At 40.9% G+C, this 21,185-nt stretch overlaps 1 protein-coding gene across 1 annotated transcript; it reads right to left on the bottom strand.

Annotated features, from left to right (window-relative positions):
• Positions 1-399: 399 nt before the first annotated feature.
• EIF1AX (eukaryotic translation initiation factor 1A X-linked) lies at positions 400-20,926 on the bottom strand. Its single transcript, XM_045013390.1, has 7 exons — positions 20,695-20,926; positions 18,601-18,684; positions 15,644-15,747; positions 5,000-5,050; positions 3,113-3,194; positions 2,904-2,995; positions 400-1,556 (listed from the first exon to the last, which is right to left on the bottom strand). The coding sequence occupies exons 1-7, from the start codon at positions 20,708-20,710 to the stop codon at positions 1,551-1,553; spliced, it is 435 nt and encodes a 144-aa protein (XP_044869325.1). The 5' UTR covers positions 20,711-20,926; the 3' UTR covers positions 400-1,550.
• Between the last annotated feature and the right edge of the window lie 259 nt (positions 20,927-21,185).

Below are 21,185 nucleotides of genomic sequence, written 5' to 3'. Positions count from 1 at the left end.
AAAATATATAAAATAAGTTTTGCAAATATACTGAATATTGAAGAAAATTGTTCAGTCCCTGTAGTGACTTCCAACTCCACACAAGGGAAATGGAAACCTACTGTACACTGGGGAGAAAAGGTAGAAAGTTACATTTTTGCTACATGCTCTAAGGGAGTTTGTTTGAATATTCAACAGTGTCCAAAAAATCTTGTTTAAAGCAATGAGACCAATCTGCATTTTTAAAGCTAGTCACTTCACGCCTATCAGACCATATAATGAATACAAAATGTCAAAAACCAAATTTTACACAGCACAGAATGAAAATTAAATTCTCCAGAGCCCCATTCTGCTTTCAACTGTTAAACTCAAAATACATAATTAAAAAGACACGCAAACTAATGCTAGCACATGAAAATATTTCCAGGAATATGTTAGTCTTTATTCAACTTTTTAGCTATGACTCTTCCATTCAGAAGCTGGAGAATCTTTCCATTAGTTTGTCTTACTGGTTAATTCTGGATAAAGAGATTTTGCAGAATTTGACATTAATTTAATTTTTCATTTATATTCGGTTATTCAAAGTTTACATAACTTTTTCAAAGTTATACCTTACAATGTATGGAATTTAAGATTAAAATAAAACTCTACTTTTAACATAACCTTTCTATAATGTAAAAATATTCTACGTATGTTTAACACATCAAGAATGCTAGTCATTTATTTTGTTGAGGGAAAACTATTTTATACATGTTTCAGTATAAAAAACTGTAAATGTTTGGTACCAATGTGTCTGTTAAATTGGGTGCCACCCAGTGTTTAATTTCTGCAACTACAGTATAATACTGCATTTACAAATACGGAAAAGCTATTCAAACATATGTAACAGTTTTAAACAACTGCAAATTTGAGATGCTGCTTACTTTTTACATTTACTTTTCTCCCATTGTGGCAACTTTACATCTTTGAAAGAATGAGTGCTTAATAATCAAAGCTATTATAAAAATAGCAGCATTCTACTAAAACATGAAAAGCAGACCCATGCATTAGGAGTCTGAATGCAGATTTCCGCCTTCCTTTTAGATTATCAAAATCTTTTCAAGTTAACTTCAAGGTAAGGGTATACAGAAAGACACTGCATAGTATGATTGGACACTAATCTGAACTGAGTATTTAATCAAAATCCATGATAATTACAGGGTAAACGATTTTATTTCAAAATACAGGTTTAACTCAAAATGTAGTGATGAATGCATAAGAGGCAAAAATGCAGACTTTTACAGCAGATATTACTCTGTCTCACTTCCATCCAGATGTAAGAGCTTTAATTTGTGAAAAGACAAAATAGTTGTGGCATTTCATTTAGCCTTTAAGATAATCCAGCATTATCTGTTTCTAAAGAAATATAAATACTTTAAAACAAACACTGAAAATAAATTCTCATTTGATGTAACAAGCTACACTCATTACTGATGTTTCAGTCTTCTTAAAAGAAAGGGATTTTACCCAATGTATCAATGTAGAATAATCCTTGGAGGAAAAAAGTTGGAATGTAAACCTCTTAGCTCAATTTAGATCTGTAAGTGGGGAAAAAAAGACAGCATAGTGAGAAAGATAATTTTGACCATGTGAGCAAACAATTCTACCTTTAAGATGTATTTTAATAACTTCTTATCTTAGAGAACGGAAGATTCACAACTCATTTCACAATCAATTTTTTTTTTTTTGCCCCCAGTTTCCATTTTTTGTTAATGAGTACGTAATCATTTGCCCCTTCCCTCCCAACTCATCTGCTCTAGGGAAGTTAATGATCAATGTAAAATCATCCCAAGGAGTAAACAGTAAAATACAAAAAGGCAGGGCTATGATTTTCCTGAAGAAGTAAAAAGAAAAATAATCCGAGCTGTGAGGTAAAGTTCCAAATCAAAACACAAATATAGTTTAAGAAGTCACCGGCAAAATGAACTGGTTCCTGTTTAAATCTCCCTACTACAAAGATGCTTCAGCATACAAATCAGAACTTTTTCACACTGAATTTGAGATCATTTTACTCAGAGTCTAACTGGATTAAAAAGAAACTGCAAGCACGCTAACACTTCACAGTGTTTCTTCATGCTGTTTTATTCTGCCCTCTTATCCTTTGGGCAGAAATCTTGCTCTCTGCCTGCTACACCTAATTTACAGTATTGTGCCCATCTTATACTATATAAATGATTAATAAACAGTCTCTGCTGCACGTTAGAATACATTTTCCCCCACTTAAAATTCCATGTTCATAAGATATGGCACACTGTTTTCAGAATTCGCCCGAGGAATCAGAGGATGGGATTTTGAGTCACTGTTCATTTTGAGGGTGACTTGTCCACTACAGCAGTGGTTTTCATCCTGGGGTCCGCTGACTACGTCTAAGATTGCCAAAGGGGTCCCCCATCTCCATTTGAAATATTTTAGGGTTTCGCAAATGAAAAAAGTTTGAGAACCACTGCACTAGAGCTCTAAAATTGTCACATTAACTTGATTAATCTACAGTGACTGCTCAGGTTGACTACATTCCTGCAACCATAATGTGATACTTTATTTCTAGCTCCCATAAACAGTGTTAAAGATCAAACTTTGACAGGTATGAAATTCTGTTATTAAAATCTGAAGCAATATTCACTGTATGACATCCTACTAATCTTTGATCTATGACTATGCAGAGGTCTGCAAGAAGTGCCATAACTCCAAAGAACAGGATTTTTGACCAATTTCACTTAGTTACTGGACAGCCTTTCAGAAATAATATCTAGCCCAGCTGAAGACTTCAAAACTTTAATACATTATGCTACCTAAATACATTACTACCTAAGTAGCAAACAAAGCAGTATTATCAAGAGTTGATGCTTCAAATATATGAAACCAAATGTAGTATTCTTATTACTTACATCATCAATGTCCTCATCATCATCTCCAATATCATCAAACTGGATTTCATCATCATCACCAGGACCAAATGTGTCCGTTTCATTGATTTTAGCTAAATAGAGAGTTTAAAAAAAAAGTTAATGCACACATTAAAAACTGACAATTCACTGTGGGCTACTGACCACATTCATGTCTAGTGACTTCCAGTCTGATCTTGAAAGATTCTTACCGTGTTCTGGAAGTTCCCCATATGCCTTCAGACTTCTGGCTTCATCTGCATTGTATTTTAGAATGACATCAGCCTTGTTATCCTAAGTAAGAACATTTGACATTAGTCAGCATTGTAGAAAGGTTTCCACTTCCTAAAAATGATAGGTTAGCAAGATGTTTGCTAGATGGACAGTTGAATCTTTTTCAATTCTTATGTCCTGAAATCACCCACAAAACCTTAGTTCTCAACTATTCTTCAATTTGCCACTACAAGTGAAAGAGGTAAACCTATTATACAGAATATTATAAGTTTTCCCTCCCTGAAGTCCAATTTTTGTTAAGCATTCTAAACTAGTCTTTTTCAAGGTACATCTACATCTGTCATATCACAAAGCTAAAGCTTTAGCTAGCATTAGCAGTCTAAATTTTATCTATGAAGCTATGTAATAAAATATTTCTTAATGGGTTGTTAATTTGTTGAAAGTCTATTTTGAAGAAATATAATTATCTTCCTAATCCCATTAGCAACAAAATTCACATTCAAATAATTGAAGGTATCATACTGCACTCACTGAACATATATTTATTATGAAAACAGCCCATTAAAAATCTCATTCACTGGATTCAACATATAGTTACTATAGGAAACTATTAGAACGACAGATTTTAAAGAAAAAACTAATGTAGTCTCTGGATTCATTGACAGATTAAGGCAGGATTCTTCGAACAGCAAAGGGCTCAAAGAATACATTTATCTGAATGAAATGGCTGGTGTGACAGACATGGCAATTTTCTGCAATATCCTTGACAAACCTTAATGAATTAAATTTAAGCATCTTTGTATCAAATGCAAAGGTTATGTATTACAGGTCTGTCGCATCTTACGCTGGGGTTATGTTCTGCAGTCAGCACGTAAAGCGAAAATCGCGTATAGTCAAAATTACATTGAGTGTAATGGCAGGCAGAATCGCCCACACTACAGGTACAGTATTAAAATTGTTTTTTTTTTTTTGCTGACCGCGTAAAGCTGAAATATGTGCGTAAGATGTGACAGACCTGTATCGTGAGCCCTGGAAGTGTTATGAACTTCAAAGAACTATATTGAACAATTGGCCACACAAGAATGGACTTTTGGCCAAAGAATGTCCAGTGGTTTGCCTGGGGAATCTCCATGGGGAAGCGAAAGCAAGTTCTCATCTCTGATTATGAAAAAGCCCAGCCTCTTGAAGCTACACCCTGAGGGGACCGTTGTCTACTGAGTTCTTGTTCCCAGAATCTGAAGAGTAAAGGCTCAAGATGTGTAATGGAAAGACTATCCATGTGTGCGCTTGTTTTGAGCTAAAGCTATTATGAACTTAAAACAAAACTCTGGGGCCTGTTTAGGCAGTCTGGCTTGCTGGAAATATCACACTGTAGTCAGGGGAGTGAGGGCCAGATCTCCACCCAAGAGAGTGAGGGAAAGCAGCCAGAAGCCTAACAGTGGCAGCCCTTGCTGGACCACAAAGGGAGAAATACAGGTGCAGTTACACTGAACTGTGACGGCAAGCATTCTACCATCCTACTTTGCTCCATTTGCCAGTGAAATGCACAGGAGCAGCTCACCAAGCAGCCATTTCTGTAAAAGTCAGAGGCATTCTGATGCCATAGGGCATTTTCCGCACACACATGGTCTAAAGGGGCAATCTGAATGAAAACTGATCCATTTACCCATGACAGAATTTGCCTCTTATTACAAATATAAAAATAATCAAATATGAAGCATATTTAACACGATGCAGTTAAACATATAGTAAGTGCCAGTTAAAATTTGCACAATGCTCTCTAGCAGACTTTTAATGACATTTAAGCCATAATCCATGCTATGTACTATAACACATACAAGTGCTAAATCAAGAAGAATATTTACCTGGTAGTCTCTTAAGCCAACCAATATAATATCCGATGTATTTATCCAAACCTGAAAGTCAGAAACAAGGAATATTTATTAAAAAACCTCTACAAATACACATTTGTCCATCTGCAATTTAACAGCAATAAGTTCAAACACTATACTTGGGTCTACTAAAATATTAAAACAAACTGCAGACACTATTTTTCCTAAACAAGAAAACAGAAGACATCCCCACTTCCTAACACTTGGTTTCAATATTACATTACATAACTTACTGTGGGTGGGGGTAACAGTTGACCAAGCATATTTACAGAACTCCATCACCGCAGCAAATCAAGTGATTTAGAGGTCTCCAGCCTTATGGATGGCTACGAAGCCATTAAATTTGGGTAGGCCAAAGGAAGTCTAACCATTTTATTGACCAAGTTCCACAAAGGGTCTATGCGCAGAAAAGTAAAACTTCACACTGAAGTGAATGAGAGGAAGAAGTCAAGCAGAAGAGAAAATGCAAGAAATCTAACCTGGACTGTTTCTGTTGAGTGACTATGTTAAAGTGGTTTTCTAAAAGTTGGACTATTTTATTCATTAAAGAGATACTATGAACGGGTCATTTTTCAAAGATGACATGAATTCACATTAAAATAAATTAAGGTTAAAAATATGTTGAATTATTCACTGTGCATTAGTCCAATGGTTTACATTGTTTTGGAGGTCTGCAATAAAGAAAAATAGAGTCTTTCCTTATACTTAGATTTCAATTTAAACTCTTTGAGGCAGGGACCATTCATTAAGCATTTGTACAATGCCTAGCATGGTAAGCGGCTTCAAGTCAGGGATCCCTAAGCACTACTGCAATTCAAATAAATAATGTAGTAACTAGTATAAATATGATATTGCATTAAATAAATATTTAGAAATTAAGTTTATTGGAATCCTAAATATTTACTGACATTCTGTAATGCAGAGGTTCTCAACCTTTTTCTTTCTGAGGCCTGTCCCAACATGCTATAAAAACTCCACAGCCCACCTGTATCATAACAATTGGTTTTCTGCATATAAAAGCCAGGGCTGGCATTACAGGGTACCAAGCAGGGCAATTGCCTAGGGCCTCATGCCACAGGGGCCCCTGCAGCTACATTGCTCAGACTTTGGCTTTAGCTTCGGAAGGCGGAGCTCAGGGCCTGGGCTTCAGCCCCTTCTGGCAAGGTGTTGGCTTTCTGCCCTGGGCCCCAGCGAGTCTAATGCTGGCCCTGCTTGGCAGCCCCCCGAAACCTGCTCGCAGCCCCCCTGGGGGCCTTGGACATGTGGTTGAGAACCACTGCTATAATTCATGATGTGAATGGGAGGCTTTTTTGTACCTTAACAAGGAGAGAACCCTCAGTGAGAAAGGTGCATCTCCTATCACTTACACAGACAGGGATGCAGACTATGTAGAAATCAGCTACATAGCTTCATAAGATCTATTGCAGAGGCAGATATTAGACACAGACTTCACTGTGTGGTAGGACTTGTTAGGCTCCCTGCTTAAATGGATTTTTCCCAAACAGAGCATACACCATAAAAATGACTCAGGGAACTGGATTTTATGTCTTTATCTAGATGTGTGAATGAAATGAAAGACACAATTTAGTCAACTGATCACATGTCCTGCCTGTTAGTGTAAATTCTTTTTTTTGGGGGGGGGGGGGGGAGGAGGGGTGTTACTGTACTTAACTTTCCTCTGCAAGCCTGGCTGGCAACCAGGGGATCCGTAAGTTACCATTACTGTAAGTGCATAACTGGTTGGAAAACCATTCTTAAAGAGTAATCAGTGGTTCACAATCAAGTTGGAAGGGCATATCAAGTGAGGTCCTGCAGGGATCAGTTCTGTTCAATATATTAATCAATGATTTAGATAATGGCACTGAGAGTACACTTATAAAGTTTGTGGACCATACAAAGCTGGGAGGGGTTGCAAGTGCTTTGGAGGATAGGAATAAAATTCAAAGTGATCTGGACAAACTGGAGAAATGATCTGAAGTAAACAGGATGAAATTCAACAAGGACAAATGCAAAGTATTCCACTTAGACAGAACAATCAGTTGCACACATATAATTGGAAATGACTGCCTACGAAGGAGTACCGCAGAAAGTGATCTAGGGGTTAAAGTGGATCACAAGCTAAATGTCAGTCAACAGTGTAAAAGCATTGCAAAAAAAGGCAAACATCATTCGGGGATGTATTAGCAGGAGTGTTGTAAGCAAGACATGAAAAGTAATTCTTGTGCCACGTTGATTAGGCCTCAACTGGAATATTGTTCTGGGTGCCACATTTCAGGAAAGATGTGGACAAATTTGAGAAAGAGCAATAAAAATAATTAAAGGTCTAGAAAACATGACCTATGAGGGAAGACTGAAAAAACTGGGTTTGTTTAGTCTGGAAAAGAAAAGACAGAGGGGACATGATAACAGTTTTTCAAGTACATAAAAAGGTTGTTACAAGGAGGAGAGAGAAAAAAAGTTCTAGTTAACCTCTGAGGATAGGATAAGAAGCAATAGGTTTAAATTGCAGCAAGGGCAGTTTAAGTTTTCCCCAATATCCAACATAACTACCAGGGTGGTTAAACACTGGAATAAATTGCCTAGGGAGGCTGTGGAATCTCCATCATTGGAGATTTTTAAGAGCAGGTTAGATAAACACCTGTCAGAGATGGTCTAAGTAATATTTAGTTCTGCCGTGAGGGCAGGAGACTGGACTAAATGACCTCTCGAGGTCCCTTCCGGTCCTACGATTAAGATTAGTTGAGTAGAATAGAGTGGAGTTACATAAGCAGTCAGTAAACAGACACTTTAATATCTAGAATGTGTCAATGAACTGAGTGGATTGTGCTGGGATGCCTTTTTCCATAACTGAAAGTTACCACAACTCCAAGCCTCCCCCCGCCCCCTTGATTGAGAACATAACCTGAAGTTCTGATTGTGTTTCCTAGCCTAGAAATATCTTGATTTAAAATGCAGTATGGATTTTTACTAATTCACCTACTGTTAAAAAAAAAATCCACAGAAGTTTTCTTTAAATCAGCAGCCTGAAAGTGGCACTACTTTCTTCATATGATTGTCAAAATATATGAAGAAAAATTTCAGAGATTTTGGGCTTGGGTCTCAGTTACACTATGGAGACTGCACACCACATTGTCAGTGAAAAGGGGCCTTAAAGTGGTGTAAATGGAGCTGAACTGAGATTCAAGCCTTTTATTTATAAGCATCTTGGTTGGTAATCAGCATTTTACTTAGCTGGCCTTGTTTCAGACTACAAAACAACACTCTCATTTGATCAACACTAAAACTCTGCTGTATTCACTACCAAATTCTTTGTTAATGCAGAGACAGTGTTGACCAGAAGTGTCTTAGACCTGCCCAGAATGTTTCATGGTCCTAAACTTTAACCTCAGAAACCCGGAAATACAGAGTTAAGGTACACAGAGATGCCCCACCCAGAGATGACTAGGACTATTGTGGATATACTGTAAGTATGTTTCACAGTCCATGCGACCCTATAATAAACAGGCAAGAGGAAAGACTGGTGAGTGTGCCATTTTATTAACTATATTCTCAGCTGCCAGCATGAACTCAGACTATTCTTCACTATGTTAGTGACAGCTGTAGTGACTGATTCAGGGATTACTTGCAGCTGGCACAGATTAGATTATGAGAAGAGGTGCATCTGGTGGATTGTGAAGAGATGGTGATGTGGTCGAGTATAAGCCAGGCATAGTCTGCTTCTGTTCACTAAGGTCAACCTGAACACAACTTTGGCCTTAGTGAGGACATGGTCTGACAGTTCATCCTAGTGTACCCATGCACACTGTATACATACTGTGACAGGTGTTACTGATATATACAATATCTTTGAGACTATTGTTCCAACATTATAAATGTTAACTGTATCTTTGTGAGACAGAAATTGTACACTGACAGGTTATCCAGCTCCCTCTAAGAATTAAAATGGGGGGGGAGGGAGGTAATTACTGTAGACCTGGAACGGGAAAACTGCAGAGAAGTACCAGCCCTTGGGTGAATAGCATATACTGGTTCAGAACAGGTTCAAGAAGTCTTGGAGACAAAGAATAAGCCAAAAGTATCAAAGGCCAGCCTGAACTGGCTGAGGAGCCTCATTTTTGATCTGACAACTGATAGATTGTAACCAAGAGGGCAAACCCTGCTGAAAGTATTTGAAAGACGTTGAAACCTATCAGGTTTACCATGTGGAAGACGGGTAACTTCCGGTAAACCTAGCACATGTACAGATGTTTTATGATATATTTTCTCTAACACTTTTGTCTTAAAAATAAGTATTTTGCTTTGTAAAGGCTGACTGGTCTTCACTGTTGTAGCACTTGAGAGAGAGAGAGAGAGAAAGAAACTACAGGTGCTAAGCTAAGTTTAGACCTGCTGGGATACACACAGTGAAGGGAAAGAAGAATTCCAGCCTGGGTGGGAGGGAGAGGAATGCAGGTCCCTGCCTATAGAGGTGACAGAGGCCTGAGTCCTAAAGGGACGTCCCTTAAGCAGACCAAGGATAGGGCAGAAGTGCAGTTAACCCCAAAACTGGGGGACCCACATCATTCCATATCATCTGGAAGCGCAGTGCCATAATGGCTAGTGGGGTCAAGCTGGAGCATCACTCAGAGTTCAGATTACAGGGCAGTGTGTACTGTTGGGCCTAAAAATTTACTTGAATTGTAAGTTCAAGTGTAAGTAGCATGTAAAAGGTTATAAGAGGTTACAATAATTTATAACAACAGACGTTGATGGGAAAAGGTATGAAAGGGAAACAGAATAGCTGAATTAGTCTAAACAAAAAGGCCATGTTGATAGGATTCAAGGACTGTGTTGAAGTCATGCTTGTTAAAAAACAGGAGATATGATACCAGAGGATAATGAGCCAAAGGTGGTATGTCAAATATTAGGCCTAGTTGGTGGACAAAATAGTGACAGGTTAGACCAGATGTAGGCAACCTGTGGCACACGAGGTGATTTTCAGTGGCACTCACACTGCCCAGGTCCTTGCCACCCATCCGGGAGGCCCTGCATTTTAATTTAATTTTAAATGAAGCTTCTTAAACATTTTAAAATCCTTATTTACTTTACATACAATAGTTTAGTTATATATTATAGACTTATAGAAGGAGACCTTCTAAAAACGTCAAAATGTATTACGGGTATGCAAAACCTTAAATTAGAGTAAATAAATGAAAACTTGGCACACCACTTCTGAAAGGTTGCTGATCCCTGGGTTATACTATTATACCCATCATTCCCTTCTTGGGTCCTTTAAAGAAAAAATTTGTTGGGAAAGTATGAAGGAAGAAAAGAACAGACGCAAAGAACAGATAAAGGCTACTCGAGCAAGCTTCACCAATCAGATGCCAATCCCCACTGTTTCATTGGACCTCAGGCCTTCACCATCTTGAACCTGAGAGGTGTCTTAACTAGAACAGGCCGGGGGGGGAGTGGAAAAGGCGGGGACCCAGATGATATTGCCATACCTACAGGCTCCAGATGAATCCCAAGCACTGCCTGGGATGACAGTTACTACCATCTCTGATAGCATCGAAGATTGTGAACTAGGGGGCTTTCCTTTCTGAGATTAAACTTCAACAGCAGCATCAGCATCTCTATCCCATCTTAACTGACTTATCCTTTTTTCCATAAGAACGGCCATACTCGGTCAGACCAAAGGTCCATCTAGCCCAGTATCCTGTCTACCGACAGTGGCCAATGCCAGGTGCCCCAGAGGGAGTGAAACTAACAGGTAATGATCAACTGATCTCTCTCCTGCCATCCATCTCTGCCCTCTGACACAGAGAGTCTAGGGACACCATTCCTTACCCATCCTGGCTAATAGCCCTTAATGGACTTAACCTCCATGAATTTATCCAGTTCTCTTTTAAACGCTGTTATAGTCCTAGCCTTCACAACCTCCTCAGGCAAGGAGTTCCACAAGTTGACTGTGCGCTGTGTGAAGAACTTCCTCTTATTTGTTTTAAACCTGCTGCCCATTAATTTCATTTGGTGGCCCCTAGTTCTTGTATTATGGGAATAAGTAAATAGCTTTTCCTTATCTACTTTCTCCACATCACTCATAATTGTATATACCTCTATCATATCCCCCCTTAGTCTCCTCTTTTCCAAGCTGAAAAGTCCTCGCAATCTCTCCTCAGATGGGACCCGTTCCAAACCCCTAATCATTTTAGTTGCCCTTCTCTGAACCTTTTCTAATGCCAGTATATCTTTTTTGAGATGAGGAGACCACATCTGTATGCAGTATTCAAGATGTGGGCGTACCATGGATTTATATATGGGCAATAAGATATTCTCCATCCTCTTTTTAATGATTCCTAACATCCTGTTTGCTTTTTTGACCGCCTCTGCACACTGCATGGACGTCTTCAGAGAACTATCCACGATGACTCCAAGATCTTTTTCCTGATTCGTTGTAGCTAAATTGGCTCCCCATCATATTGTATGTATAGTTGGGGTTATTTTTCCCCCAATGTGCACACTTTACATTTATCCTCATTACATTTCATTTGCCATTTTGTTGCCCAATCACTTAGTTTTGTGAGATCTTTTTGAAGTTCTTCACAATCTGCTTTGGTCTTAACTATCTTGAGCAGTTTAGTAGCATCTGCAAACTTTGTCACCTCACTGTTTACCCCTTTTCTCCAGATCATGTATGAATAAGTTGAATAGGATTGGTCCTAGGACTGACCCTTGGGGAACACCACTAGTTACCCCTCTCCATTCTGAGAATTTACCATTTATTCCTACCCTTTGTTCCCTGTATTTTAACCAGTCCTCAATCCATGAAAGGACCTTCCTTTTTATATCATGACAACTTAATTTACATAAGAACCTTTGGTGAGTGACCTTGTCAAAGGCTTTCTGGAAATCTAAGTACACTACGTTCACTGGATTCCCCTTGTCCACATGTTTGTTGACCCTTCAAAGAACTCTAATAGATTAGTAAGACACGATTTCCCTTTACAGAAACCATGTTGACTTTTGCCAACAATTTATGTTCTTCTATGTGCTTGACAATTTTATTCTTTACTATTGTTTCAACTAATTTGCCCGCTACTGACGTTAGACTTATCGGTCTGTTATTGCCGGGATCATCTCTAGAGCCCTTTTTAAATATTGGCATTACATTAGCTATCTTCCAGTCATTGGGTACAGAAGCCAATTTAAAGGACAGGTTATAAACCACAGTTAACAGTTCCGCAATTTCACATTTGAATTATTTCAGAACTCTTGGGTGAATGCCATCCGGTCCCGATGACTTGTTAATGTTAATTTTATCAATTAATTCCAAAAATCCTTCTCTAGTGACACTTCAATCTGTGACAGTTCCTCAAATCACCTACAAAAGCCGGCTCAGGTTTGGGAATCTCCCTAACATCCTCAGCCGTGAAGACTGAAGCAAAGAATCCATTTAGTTTCTCCGCAATGACTTTATCGTCTTTAAGTGCTCCTTTTGTATCTCGATTGTCCAGGGGCCCCACTGGTTGTTTAGCAGGCTTCCTGCTTCTGATGCACTTAAACATTTTGTTATTACCTTTTGAGTTTTTGGCTAACCGTTCTTCAAACTCCTCTTTGGCTTTTCTTATTACATTTTACACTTAATTTGGCAGTGTTTATGCTCCTTTCTATTTACCTCACTAGGATTCGACTTCCACTTTTTAAAAGATGCCTTTTTATCTCTCACTGCTTCTTTTACATGGCTGTTAAGCCATGGTGGCTCTTTTTTAATTTTTACTGTGTTTCTTATTTGGGGTATACATTTAAGTTAGGCCTCTATTATGGTGTCTTTAAAAAGCGTCCATGCAGCTTGCAGGGATTTCACTTTAGTCACTGAATCTTTTAATTTCTGTTTAACTAACCCCCTCATTTTTGCATAGTTCCCCTTTTTTAAATTAAATGCCACAGTGTTGGGCTGTTGAGATGTTCTTCCCACCACAGGGATGTTAAATGTTATTGTATTATGGTCACTATTTCCAAGCGGTCCTGTTATAGTTACCTCTTGGACCAGCTCCTGCGCTCCTCTCAGGACTAAATCAAGAGTTGCCTCTCCCCTTGTGGGTTCCCATACCAGCTGCTCCAAGAAGCAGTCATTTAAAGTATCGAGAAATATTGTCACCTCAGGACGAAACGCAGAGACATGTACCCAGTCAATATGGGGATAATTGAAATCCCCCACTATCATTGAGTTCTTAATTTTGATAGCCTCTCTAATTTCCCTTAGCATTTCATTGTCACTATCACTGTCCAGGTCAGGTGGTCAATAATAGATCCCTAATGTTATATTCTTATTAGAGCATGAAATTACTATCCATAGAGATTCTATGGAACATGTGGATTCACTTAAGATTTTTACTTCATTTGATTCTACATTTTCTTTCACATATAGAGCCACTCCCCGCCCACGACCTGTTCTGTCCTTCTGATATATTTTGTACCCCGGAATGATTGTGTCCCACAGATTGTCCTCAGTCCACCAGGTTTGTGATGCCTATTATATCAATATCCTCCTTTATCGCGAGGCACTCTAGTTCACCCATCTTATTATTGAGACTTCTAGCATTTGGGTACAAGCACTTTAAACATTTGTCACTGTTTGTTTGTCTGCCCTTTTCTGATGTGTTTGATTCTTTATGCGAATGTTTCTCATCTGATCTGGCCCTTACATTATCCTCTTCCATCCTCTGCTCCTGACTATAACCTAGAGATTCTCTATCAATAGACTCTCCTCTAAGAGAAGTCTCTGTCCAACCCACATGCTCCTCTGCAGCAGTCGGCTTTCTCCCATCTCCTAGGTTTAAAAACTTCTCTGCAACCTCTTTAATGTTAAGTGCCAGCAGTCTGGTTCCACTTTGGTTTAGGTGGAGCCCATCTCTCCTGCATAGGCTCCCTCCATCCCAAAAGTTTCCCCAGTTCCTAATGAATCTAAACCCCTCCTCTCTACATCATCGTCTCATCCACGCATTGAGACTCTGAAGCTCTGCCTGCCTACCTGGCCCTGCGCATGAAACTAGGAGCATTTCTGAGAATGCCACCATAGAGGTCCTGGATTTCAGTCTCTTCCCTAGAAACCTAAATTTGGCTCTAGGACATCTCTCCTACCCTTCCCCATGTCACTGGTACCTACATGTATCACGACCACCAGCTCCTCCCCAGCACTACACATAAGTCTATCCCCAAAAGGATAGTTATTACTATCTTTGAGACCATCTAAGAGACTGACAAGTGGGGTTTTTCCTTCTAAAGGCTCTACAGCTAAAGAGAAAACAAACAAGGGATGGTGTTAAAATGAAAGCCTTACTCAATATTTTACATTTCAAATACTTTAACTGTTTTTCCTTTTTTTCTGTATTGTTAATAGGCTAAAAATGATGTGTGTGAACCTTTGGTTTGTCTAGACTGCAAGAAAATTGAGAGGTTTTCTGTGTTTATTTTTCATGATAAACCTAAAATAGTGTTTTCTGATGAGAACATCCTGGCTCCCCACTAGTCAATGTGGACCATATGCCACAGAATAGGGTGTCTATTATGGGTGCATTTCTTGAAATTCAGCAACACTGTTGACCATGCTGACACTGATGAGAATAGTAGCTACTTGCTATTCTTTGATCACACTCAGCTCCACTGCTCAGGAAAGAATGAGGAGCATGATTCTATCACTTTAATGTTTCTGCTTACTAGAGTTGATAGTTGCCCCTCTATTTAATTAAAGCTATTTTACTTGACAATATTTCTGAAGTAAAATCAGAGTATGCATGTGATTTTAGAGTATTTGGAAATATCAATTTAAACAAGAAGTTTCAGGCCAAACCTGCCAGATGGAGTACCTGCAGAATGTAAACAAAGAGCAACTAATGTGCACAACATAGGTTGTCAGAAAGCTGACAATGCTGTTTGCTTGGCTTAAATGGCCACAGCATGTCAGGTTGAGCGACTCCTGTTATTCTGACGCCAGGCTACCTGTAAAACAATCAGGTATTCAACAGAGCCTTTGTCCTGTTGCACATATGATTTCTGGGGGACTGTATCTTGCAAACCCTTGTTAAATTACCTCAAATTTGGACCACTAAACCTATCCCCTTGAGGAACAGCAATTTGCAAGTCTATCCAAGCAAGCATGAAGATTTTACAGTAAGCTAGCCTCAATTTTAATTACCATCATGCTATCCACCAGTTTACTCTGACCCTGTAACCTTAAATTCAAGCCAAAATTTAGAGTTTGTACAGAGTTTTATAAAACCCAAGTCTAACAGAAATGTTTCCATAAAATAAAAAACTGACAGTTTTTAAACAAGCAAAACTTCCCCTGAAACATCTGCATCTGCATCCCCAAGAACCTGAAAGTTAGTGGGCAAGATTTAAACTTCCTTCATTGCCCTTGCCAAGAGAAGTACAAGTAGCTAATTATCTGAACAAAACTTAAATATGAGTTTTAAAATTATTTCAGTTTTAATAAAGTTGCTAGTACCATAATTAAGGAAATTTTTAAAGTGTCCCTTTATTTTAGAGTATATGTAGCTATGTCAATTTTCAGAAGATTGCCTGTTCTGCTTGGTATGTATTCATTTATTTTCCATGTAAGCGATTTAGACTCACCTTTTTTCTTAGCTTCCCTCTGATATGACATAACCTCTTCACACCATCAAAACACAATGCCTCCAATCTTCCATTGCCCAACATCTTGATCACTTGAGCATACTCTGGAAGAGAGAGTCCAAAATGTTGATGAATTACATAATTTTAAACAGCCAACAGGAATTTTTACAAGAAAAAAAATGATGCATTTATTTTACTGTTGAACCAAGAGCCCTAGTCATGTACCAGGATCCCATTTTGCGAGGCACGCTATAAACAGAACAAAAAGATGGTCCTTGCCCCAAGAAGCATACTCTGGAGGCTCTGCGAGGGGAAGGTTCAATGGTGCCTGGGCCTGTGGCAGACTGGATGGTCACCGCCACAGACCTGCTGGGTGATCTTGCCTTAGAATGGGATGAGGAGTAGGACCTCTGACCAAGAAGCATCTCAGGGATTCTATGGAGGCCACTGGTGTTGGTAGGACACTGGGGTGAGTAGGCTTCAGCCAGGGGCACCCCGATCCTGACTGCAAGACGAGTGCCAATCCTGATACCCACAGCGCCCCCTGAACAACCCCCTCAATGTGGGTCAGGTGATGGAAAGCAAGAGGAGAAAGATCCTAACCTGGATGCCAAGGAGTCCTGGGCTTCAGGGGATGAAGGTGGAGCCAGCCTTGAGGGTGGGAGCAACTGGTCTGACTCATTCATAGCGCAGAACGAATTCGGAACTGGCACTGACAGTGGAAACTATATTAGCAGTGCCAAATATGCCTCTATCATTTCCGGTGCTGGAAGCAGTGCTGACCCCAAAGTCAGCAGCGGTACCAGGATGATTGATGGTACCCAAGTGGAGGGCAATGATTGCCACCCTGGTAATACAGGTGGCACTAACAGCAGGGGTGCTGAAGAAATTCTTGCCACTAAAGAGGTCTCTTGTGCCAAGCCCAGCCCCACTTCCACTGAATATGGAAGGAAACAGCGGGCTGTAATGCTGACAGACAGGTTCGGCAGCCCACCCAGCCAATGGGGCTATAAACAATGTAGCTCTGGCAAAATCTTGATTACTTTAATAGCTTTCTCTGGTCTTGACAAATGCAAGAGGAGCTAGTATTCACTTTCAAGGCTCTTCACAGTCAATCCCCACTCTACCTCACACCTCCGATTCATTATCAAGCTGTTGATGTTCACTTCTGATTGGTCCATTATGCTAGCCTTCACTGCCACTTGTTCACCTTTCAAAGAAGCACCTTCATGCTTTATCCTGTGTAGCCACACATGCTTGGGAGGTGTTCCACATAAACATTCACAAAGCTGCCTCATTTTCCATTTTCAGATCCCAAAATTCCTTTGCTGTGATGTCAATTTTTTTTGTAGGCAACAGTTAGCTTGCTAGTGTGGAGAGACCAATATTTTCAGTGTGGATACACTCCAAAAATCACAACGTTACAAAGATTTTTTGTTTTCATCACTGCAACGTTATGGATATTATAAATGTTAAAGTTTTATTGTTGGAAAAAATGCAAATTTGAACTGATATGCACTTAAAGACTTTTTAAAGCATGGTTATGGCTAATTTATGTTACTGTTGGTATTTAAAGTGACTACATGTTTTCTATACTGAACCCCTCTTACATTTATGTATGCTTTATTTTTTCCCCCAGAATATTTTTAAAAGATATACAAGTGCCTACATTTATTATCTCTGACTTCCAGATCAAGTGTGCTCATTTTACACATGATAACAATTTGTGGATCCATCACCACTCCCCTCCACCTCTACAGATAGATTACAAAAACAAGCAGATCATTTGGGGACAGGAGAGCACAGCATTATTTTCTCCCCTCTTTTGGTGTATTCTGAATCCCATCTTCAGGGGGTCCTACTCTCCTTAAAAGGATGCCGTCCCTAGATCACACTGAAAAGCTCTTCTTTCATACATATTAGCCTTCAACTGAGAAATGCAAAGCCCCCAGGACCTCTGCTTGTTGGAAGGGAGGAGGATCTTATGCTAACTCCTTTCTCCATGGAGCGATGGGGGCAGGAAGGTCCTCTGCTACTTGACTACACTTCAAGTCTCTTGGACAATGCTAAAAGCTGGTTGCAACTACTTCCCCTCAGACTGCAGTTGGGTCCTCTTTTCCTGTGTGTAGCTTCAGGACCTACATCTGCCGCTGCTCATAGTTTACATAAGCAGCTGCATGAAAATGACATGATTCACAGTGGCCCACTAGCATTTGTTTTCCAACTTTCCCATCCACCAGTAAACAAACCAGTTTCATTCCACTGCTTCTTAAAGCTACAAAGAATAGCAGGGACAATGGAGCAGATCACAGCATATGAGTGTTGCAAGTCAAGGAGGCGCATCACAAGAGCCACAAGACTCTAAGTCAATTTGTGTTTTAGCCATCGGGGAAATGTTAAGCAAAGCTATTGCCTGAATTTCATTTGGTTACCAAGCCAACTATCTGACTGCTAGGTGAACACTTAGATATACTCACTATTTTAAAATTTACTACACTCCTCCTCTACCCAGTCACGATCTCAGGGGTTTCCCTATCAGTCATTCATCACGGTGCCTCTGGCAGAAGATGGTTGAATGTTGCTCCCTATAGCACAGCAATATTACTGAGTGAGCCAGAGGTGATCTCTAGCAAGAAACTAGGAACAATTTACACATAGGAACTAACAACCTTTTTTATCACACAGCAGCACAAACTGCTTGAGGAGCAAAGAACTGAACTTATTTCTTACATACATTAATAAATGGGAAGTGAAGTGGATAGATCTTCACTCCCATTCAATTTGCCTTTTGCTAAATATATTCCCAAGATGAAGATGCTCCATTCCATCACATCAAGTACTTTTGTAGTTTTCAAACATCCAAATTAAACCTATACACAGCCCAATTATTCCTTGTGTAGGAACCTTCAAAGTATTGTAGCTACCATATTTGACTGAATTACAATTCAAAATCTCACCTTGTCCATCCTCCTTGAACACTAATTCTCTCTTCTCCGATTCATTCTCATTCTTACCTCGTCGTCTGTTTTTACCTCCCTTACCTAAATTGAAAATAAAATAAATCACTATATGCAATTTAGAAACCTATATAAAATCATGTATTGGAAAGATAAAATAGCAATAATTTGTTAGACCTAAGGAAATCTAAGTTCACTGCTGCAGCTTTAAAGCACTATATCTAGGTGAGTGATAAAACTGATCTTGCTTCTTAGAGCACTACACCATGATGATTTCAAGTTTCTTTCAAAAAGGATGAAGAGGCTGACTAAAGTCAAAACCGCAAGAGACAAATTTTAATTTTCATGTTCCTAATAAATGTGATGAGAAAAATAGTATTCCTTTGGACTCTTAGAAGTCCTGCATAAGCTACAAGAAAGACTTAAAAACCTATTCTCTTCAGCGACAGTTTGATCATCTCATCTCTGCTCTAACCCTTTCTAATTCTGAGCTGAAGTGGCAGGGCTAGGATACAAGAAAAAAATTCCACATGAAACAGACACAGAAGAAATTCATGTGCATATAAATTCCTCAGCCACACACCACAAAAGAACATGTAGGAGAAACTGAATCACATCTCAAGAGCACCACCCACCCCTCAATCTCACCTCAATGATAGTATGCTAAAGCCATCTTGTTATTTTATTTAAAGTCTGGAGGTGTTTGTGTTTCTTTGGATCAATTTCAGCAATATTTACTATCAAATTACCTCATCTTTGTTCTTATTTTACCATTGTCAAACAAGGGATCAATTAAAAGATCATATAGTGCTAACTATCGACTATTTAAACTCACTTTGAAATTTAGGTAACAGCAGCCTTCAAAAGAACATTTATCACCATCACCCCTGAACATGCAATTGATTGCATTCTGGTGGACCTCAGTTAATCAACCTTCATGACTGTCCAGGAAAGAGAGAAACTACAAAGGGGCTGTGCGATGAATCTTCAGTTTCAGTTGTGCTGCTACTAGTGAACACGTTCTTGCAGGGACCGGGGAAGCATCCATGTGAGCGCCCCAACCCAAATCAGTGAGTGATGTCATTATGCAAATAATCAAGACAGAAAAGTGTAACCTACTCTCAACAAAAACATGAAAGTGACTACAGTATACAAAAGATAAAGTTCAACCAACAGACAACTGAAAAACTAAAGAAAAATAATTTTAGGGATTTTCCTGTAGCAATAGAAGGTGCAAATATCCAGGTGGACATGTGATTTTCAAATTGATGCTTTCCTTTTAAACAGCAGCATTTCAACCAGCTTCTGGCAACAGGATTCCTTTTCTTGTTGAAAAATCAGCAAGAACAGCTTGCTGTTTTTGTAAGTCCTGCCTCCAAAAGACTGCTTCCTTTCTCTCCTTTCCTCTTTCACATCAGCACAGGGAAACATGTTAACAAGACCGGTTAAGGTTTCTAACATACGGGAACCGCGGTGGCTGGTGGTGCCCCTGTGAAGATCTGCTACTGTTAGGGACCGGGGCATAGCAACAGTTGACACTTATATGCTGGCTGAGTTTTGCCATACACGGGAGGGTGGAACAAACTTACTCCCGGAGTCCGAGGCTCGCGCTCTCTCGACACCGAGTCTTTTTCTTCGCTACTCAGCTGGATCCCCCCGCTCCGCCCCCACCCCCGCCCCCCGGGGCCCTTCCTGCCAGACCCGTCGCTCATTCAGCCCCAGTCACGCACACCGGGCCACGGGCCCGCGAGGAGCCCGGCGGGAGGGACCCCGCGTCAGCCAGCCAGGTCGCCGCGGAGCCGTGAACCCGGGTCCCGGCCGGTGCGCGTGCGGCGGGGAAGATGCCGGCGACCCGGGGCCGGTGCTTCAGGCCGGGCTCGGTAACCCGGGGCTACGCGGCAGGAGGCCAGGCCAGGCCGCAGCGGCTGTGACCGCCCTGCCCGGATCCCCCGCGTGAGGCGGCGAGGGGAGCCCGCCGCCCCCGGCCCCGCTCCCGGCGCCGCCCCGAGCACAGGCCGCTCCGGCCCAGGCCCGGCCTGAGGGAGGGGAGGCGACGGCGGCGGCCCCAGGCCCGCGCGCGAGGGGAGGCCTCACCTTTATTCTTGGGCATGGCGCCGGCCGCTCCTCACTGCGGGGGGAGGGGCGGGTGTCCGCGCGCTGCTGCTGCTGCTGCTGCCGCCGGTCGGGCGGAGGGTTCCTGCGTGCGGCGCGCGGGCAGCGACTCGTCTCTCGTGGCGGCCGTTGGGATTAGAGAGTCACGCGACAGGCAGGTCCTTACGCGGCTGCGACAGCGACCGCAACAGGCAACCGAGACTGCGGCTCTCGGCGGCGTGTGTCCCGACTCGCGCTCTAGCGCCCCCTGGCCGCCGGCGGCTTTCATTGCTCAAAGCCCCGCCCGGTCCCAAATGCGCATGCGTGGGGGCGACTTGTGTGGGAATGGAAGCTTGAGAGAGGGTCCGAACGCAGAGCCAGGCACGAGCGCAGGGGGGCGAGCTGCGCGTGTTTGCACGTGACAGCCCCGTTCCCAGCCCGCTGCGCAGGGTCCACCGGCGCTCAGGATTTTCTTGTGCGAGTCCCGATATTTG

The sequence above is a fragment of the Mauremys mutica genome, chromosome 1, assembly GCF_020497125.1.
Source record: "Mauremys mutica isolate MM-2020 ecotype Southern chromosome 1, ASM2049712v1, whole genome shotgun sequence".
In the NCBI taxonomy this organism is placed as follows: Eukaryota; Metazoa; Chordata; order Testudines; family Geoemydidae; genus Mauremys; species Mauremys mutica.
The sequence above is the reverse complement of the archived record's forward strand: the minus strand, read 5'-3'. Positions and strand labels throughout refer to the sequence as shown.

Coding starts and splice junctions, on each gene's coding strand:
- EIF1AX (XM_045013390.1), bottom strand. Junction 5,051..15,643: donor GAGGGAAGCTAAGAAAAAAG/GTGAGTCTAAAT, acceptor TCTGACTTTCAG/GTTTGGATAAATACATCGGA. Junction 2,996..3,112: donor TGGGGAACTTCCAGAACACG/GTAAGAATCTTT, acceptor CTCTCTATTTAG/CTAAAATCAATGAAACGGAC.